The sequence below is a fragment of the Sinocyclocheilus rhinocerous genome, unplaced genomic scaffold (genome assembly GCF_001515625.1).
Source record: "Sinocyclocheilus rhinocerous isolate Xijiao unplaced genomic scaffold, SAMN03320098_v1.1 scaffold579, whole genome shotgun sequence".
Lineage (NCBI taxonomy): Eukaryota > Metazoa > Chordata > Actinopteri > Cypriniformes > Cyprinidae > Sinocyclocheilus > Sinocyclocheilus rhinocerous.
In genome coordinates, this window is record NW_015666542.1 from 1,137,269 (window position 1) to 1,140,171 (window position 2,903).

Consider the following 2,903-nt stretch of genomic DNA (forward strand, 5'->3'; position numbering starts at 1 on the left):
GCTACTGAAACAATATATGTGATAATTCATTTTTGTATATACATACACACACACACACACACACACACACACATATATACATAAAAAACATATATTAAATCATTTAAATTATTTATCTGCAAAAATGTATATCTACAAATACTTAGATTAACATACCCCAAAAATAAAATGTACATATATTTACATTAAATATAATAATTCATTTTATGTTAACATAAGTTAAAACTATTTTGCTTTTTTATAAAAAAAAAAAAAAGTAATTCCCAAAGGGTTTACCCACAAATAATAATAATAATAATAAAATCATGATTTAGATCTCTACAGATACTCAATGAATAAATAAATGAATAAATAAACATTTTTTATAAAGATTATACCTACAAATATTTAAGATGTAGGTCTTTACAGTTACCAGCCGATCGATCAATCAATCAATCAATCAATCAATCAATCAATATTTGTTAAAAAAAATAAAAAAATACATGAACTTTCAGAAAGCTGTATATCTACAAACATCTAAGTCTGAGACGTGTTGAGATTCTCACCAGGAGAGATTATTTGCCGACGGGTACTGAGACGGCTGGCAGCCCATCCCGCTCATGGTTCCTATCCTGTCCATCTTGTGTCCGAAGCATCCGCTCCTGGCCGTCGAGCCTCCCTTCTTAGATCCAGCTTTGAGTCTGCGTGAGCCGGGCTGATCGTTCAGGATCCGAGCCCAGGGGCCCTTGGCCCGGGTGTCCAAGCGCAGGTCCCTCAGCAGACGAACCCTGTTCTCCATCCTCCTCTGACTCTCATCAGACGCCAGGAGCTCAGACAGCTCCTCGCCCAACAGCATCCGCAGGGACTGCGGGACACACCGATGCAGAAACACTCTCAATACTCAGACAAACAGCATTCAGAGCTCAGAACGCTCTATTAATACTCACGAGTTCTTGTCTACATTCACACTCTAAAACTCTGAACTGTTCTCTAAAAGAGATATTTCCACCTGATCTGACGCTTGAAAATGTTGTTTTTAAAAAAAAAATCGATTTAAGGTTTATTCAGTCACATCAAACCAGATTTCTGACTTGAATAAACTAGTTTCCACATTTTTACGACGCAAAATCGCGCATCCAATTTGAGTTCCTTGAGCAGGAGCTTTATACACACAGATCAAATTCAGCGTAAAATGGTTCTTCAGCTTGTAAATTAAACTATTAATATTAATCAACCCTGTTAGGGAAGCCGTTTTGTAAATGTTAAAGTGTAACGCGTAACTCAGGTCGTCAGTAACGGAGTGGTTCTAGACTAGTAGTTTATATTTATAATGTATTTGATTATTGCTATTTCTAGGAGACTTGATGGAATTCTCATTTACCTTTAATATAAGTAATCGTTTAGATGTTTCTCCTGAAATACAAACCGACGCGGATGCACCACCAGTCTCAGATGGATTCATCTCGAATGATTTTGATGAAATGTTTATGTTGAGATCTTGCGAACATCTTCGCGGTTTCCCCTGAAACCTTCCTCCGAAAAGAGAACAAAAAAGTTTCCGTTTACTCAGAAATGAATGTCTAAAGATACACGCAGCGCGTCTTAAAAGCGCGTTTTCTATTTTTCACGCCTGCGAACGAGAACCTGATGATTATATATAAGCCACACAAATGAATGAACCTACAGTTTTGCGCAAGAAGTCTTGCGTCCGGACAAGTGTCCGAGCGTCCTGTGCGCTTCTGCGATCTAATGATGCTCTAAACGCTTTTGCATAATGATGAGGAGGAAGAGAAGGACTCGCAGATGAAATTAAAAGCAGTCTTTTTTGAACTTGAGATGATGTAAAACTCGTAGTTTTATGCATATATTGCGCGTAACTGCATATCCAAGCTTTAGCGCATCTTCTACCCAAGTTTGTAGACCTTATATCAACTTGTATATATCAAACCAGACTCTTAACTTGATCTATTGCAGACTATATGACACACAAACTGTATGATTTATTATACACAAGTCTAAATATCACACTCACCCGCTGTTCTTCCAGCGTTAGTGGTTTTGTCTCAGTGCTGACCGACAGGAGAGTCAGGATAAGTCCACAAGCCACCAAATGCGAGAGGATCATCGTGATGCTGCTTCAGATGTCAATGCTTGTCTAAATATGTCGATCACGACCCTTCATTTACTCCCAGAGGTGTCGAGCTCAACTCTTACTCAATGCAATCTCGGCTCAGGGTTTTATAGCCGGTATGACATCACTCCGGTGACGTCACCCCCCCCCCCTCACGCGCTTTACCTTTGGGTGGCTGCGTCACAGGTTACTGTTGATTGTATCCGATGTGACTGATACAGTGTTCCTGCTACTGATCTGAGGATATTCGTGCTGGATGTTTAGTCTAGTCACCTTTGCAGTGACCACTTAAATATAGGCGGGAAAAGAACAATCGCAAGTGAAATCATTCATGATTACCATGAATCACAGGACAGGATTTAGGTGGAACAGAAGTCATGTAAGATTTGTCTGCAGCGCGCACAAGATTAAACCACGTCTTTTGCCTTAATGCCATATGCGGTTTAAAAGTCCTAAAAGTCATGTTACATTTAGATTATATATATATTTATCGTTTGACAGCACTAATATATATTAGTGCTGTCACACGATAAACCGCGATTAATCGCATCCAAAATAACAGTTTTTGTTTACATAATATATGTATGTGCACTGTGTTTATTTATTATGTTTATATAAATACACACACATTTGTTATATATTTGGAAAATATTTACATGTATATACATTTATATATTAATATTATTATATTTTATATTATATATAAATATGTCTAATATATAAACAACATAGTTTTCTTAAATATATACATGCATTTGTTTGTATTTATATATACATAATAAATATACACGTT

At 37.0% G+C, this 2,903-nt stretch overlaps 1 protein-coding gene across 1 annotated transcript in view; it reads right to left on the bottom strand.

Moving 5' to 3' along the window:
• Positions 1-2,175, bottom strand: part of LOC107732656 (C-type natriuretic peptide 4-like) — a 3,326-nt gene extending 1,151 nt beyond the window's left edge. The window contains exons 1-2 of the mRNA XM_016544058.1: positions 2,012-2,175; positions 546-844 (exon numbers count right to left, since the gene is read on the bottom strand). Of these exons, the coding sequence (XP_016399544.1) occupies positions 546-844; positions 2,012-2,104 (392 nt within the window). The 5' untranslated portion in view covers positions 2,105-2,175. The remainder of the gene's footprint in view (positions 1-545; positions 845-2,011) is intronic.
• Positions 2,176-2,903: the final 728 nt, after the last annotated feature.